General features: G+C 50.6%; 1 protein-coding gene across 1 annotated transcript; it reads left to right on the forward strand.

Annotated features, from left to right (window-relative positions):
* Positions 1–1,023: 1,023 nt before the first annotated feature.
* On the forward strand, positions 1,024–1,914 carry LOC126700998 (uncharacterized). The gene is made up of 2 exons (XM_050399148.1): positions 1,024–1,325; positions 1,407–1,914. The coding sequence occupies exons 1-2, from the start codon at positions 1,024–1,026 to the stop codon at positions 1,912–1,914; spliced, it is 810 nt and encodes a 269-aa protein (XP_050255105.1).
* The last annotated feature ends 353 nt before the right edge of the window (positions 1,915–2,267 follow it).

The following is a 2,267-nucleotide window of genomic DNA, read 5'->3' on the forward strand; positions in this document are numbered from 1 at the left end:
TTATTTCTTCTTGTAGGTTGTTAGCTTGAGCGAGCGTGAATCGTGTAGCTCACTGATGATTTTACGGCATCATTAGTTGGCGTCGTCTGTGGGGAACGCGAAGAATTTGAGCCAGATTATCGCCTCCCGGACATAAGAGTCGCATGGTACTCACTTGCTCGATGGCAACCACCACCAACGCTCAAGAAGACGAGCCACCAAGATCTACTGCATTAGAAAGGCAGGTCCAGACTCTCATGACAGCAGTAGAACGACTCACAAAGCAGAACCATGACCTGGAGGAGCAGCTACGCCAAAGGGATGTAGGACCTAACCTTCAGGAGCAAAACCAGGAAGGTAACAGTGCCGAGCGAAGGGAGCAGGAGAGGCCAGAGGGCAGTAACGCCCCAAGCTGACCGGAGCGGCAAAACGTAAGCCTTCCGTCTCTCATGGATTTTGCCCCTTCGCCTATCATCGTAGAGATGCATGCGATGAAGGAGCAGATGGAGGTCATGATGAATGCCCTCAAGGGACGAGTATCTTCTGATCTCGACGATTTAGTGAACAGAACCGACTCACCATTCACCACGTCCGTCAATTCATTCCCCCTGCCACCAAAGTTCCGGGTGCCCCAGATCGAAAGCTATGACAGGGTCAAGGACCCCCTCGATCATCTAGAGACCTTCAAGACCCTGATGCACCTTCAGGGGGTACCAGACGAGATCATGTGTAGGGCGTTCCCGACCACGCTGAAGGGGCCTGCGAGGGTTTAGTTCAGTAGGTTGATACCAAACTCCATCAATACTTTCAAGGAGTTGAGCGCCCAGTTCACCTCACACTTCATAGGTGGACATCGGTACAAAAGGTCCACCACGTGCTTAATGAGCATCAAGCAATGAGAAGACGAGGGCCTACGTAACTCGTTTCAACAAAGAAGCCCTTTCGATTGACGAAGTTGACGATAAGATACTCGTAGCCGCATTTACTAGCGGGCTACGGAAGGGTAAGTTTTTGTTTTCTTTGTACAAGAATGACCCAAAGACCATGACGGACGTTCTCTACAAGGCTACCAAGTACATGAATGCAGAGGATGCATTGCTGGCCCGCGAGGAAAAGCTTAAGAAGAGGGAGAGGCAGGAGGACACGCGACAGGATAGGGGGCGAAAGGTCGCTAGAACCGGGGATCAACATGATGAAAAGCGCTCCAGACCCCCCACTGGAAGATTCACCAATTTCACCCCATTAACCGCCCCGATCGACCAAGTATTGATGCAAATCAAAGATGAAGGAGCATTGACTTTCCTTGGAAAGTTGAAGGGAGACCCCAACAAAAGACCGAGAGGCAAGTATTGTCGCTTTCACTGAGACCACGGGCACGACACAGCCAACTGCTACGACCTAAAGCAGTAGATTGAGGCCCTAATTAGGCAGGGGAAGCTACAGAGGTTTGTTAGCAAGGAAAGAACTGATACATCGGAGGAACAGGCCCTACGACGGGAGAACGAGCGCCCTAGACCACCCATAGGGGACATAAGAATGATCGTAGGGGGCACAGCTACAGCCAGATCTTCCAAGAAAGCCCGCAAAACCTACCTCAGGATGGTCCACAGCGTCCAACTCACAGGATTCGTACCAAAGATGCCACGAATAGATAACCCCGTCATAAAATTTTCGAAGGATGACGCTTGGAGACTTCACCATCCTCATGACGACGCACTAATGGTCAGCCTGCAGATAGGGGATTATAACATGCACCAGGTCCTCGTCGACAACGGCAGCTCAGTAAACATCTTGTACTATCCAGCATTCCAGCAAATGAGGATTGACAGGGAACGGTTGTCCCTAACGAACGCCCCACTCGTGGGATTTGAGGGTACGAAGGTGTTCCCTTTGGGTGCAATAACACTAGCTGTGACGGCGGGTGACTATCCTTAGCAGATCACTAAGGAGATAACGTTTCTCGTAGTCGACTACTCGTTCGCCTACAACGCCATCCTCGGGTGACCCACTCTCAATTCCTGGAAGGTGGTAACTTCAACATACCACCTGATGATCAAATTCCCGACGAAATATGGGGTAGGAGAACTGCAGGGAAATCAAGTAGCAGCACTAGAATGCTATATTGCCATGTTAGAGATGAAGGATCAGTAGCAGACGATGTGTATCGAGAAGCAGCGAGCATTAGCAGAGCCAGTTGAAGAGCTAGAAGAAGTAAGACTTGACGACACGCGGCCTGAACGAACGACTAAAATTGGCACACTAGCCAGATGGCCGGTATGCCAGACGAT

This window comes from Quercus robur, chromosome 9, assembly GCF_932294415.1.
Source record: "Quercus robur chromosome 9, dhQueRobu3.1, whole genome shotgun sequence".
Taxonomy (NCBI): Eukaryota; Viridiplantae; Streptophyta; class Magnoliopsida; order Fagales; family Fagaceae; genus Quercus; species Quercus robur.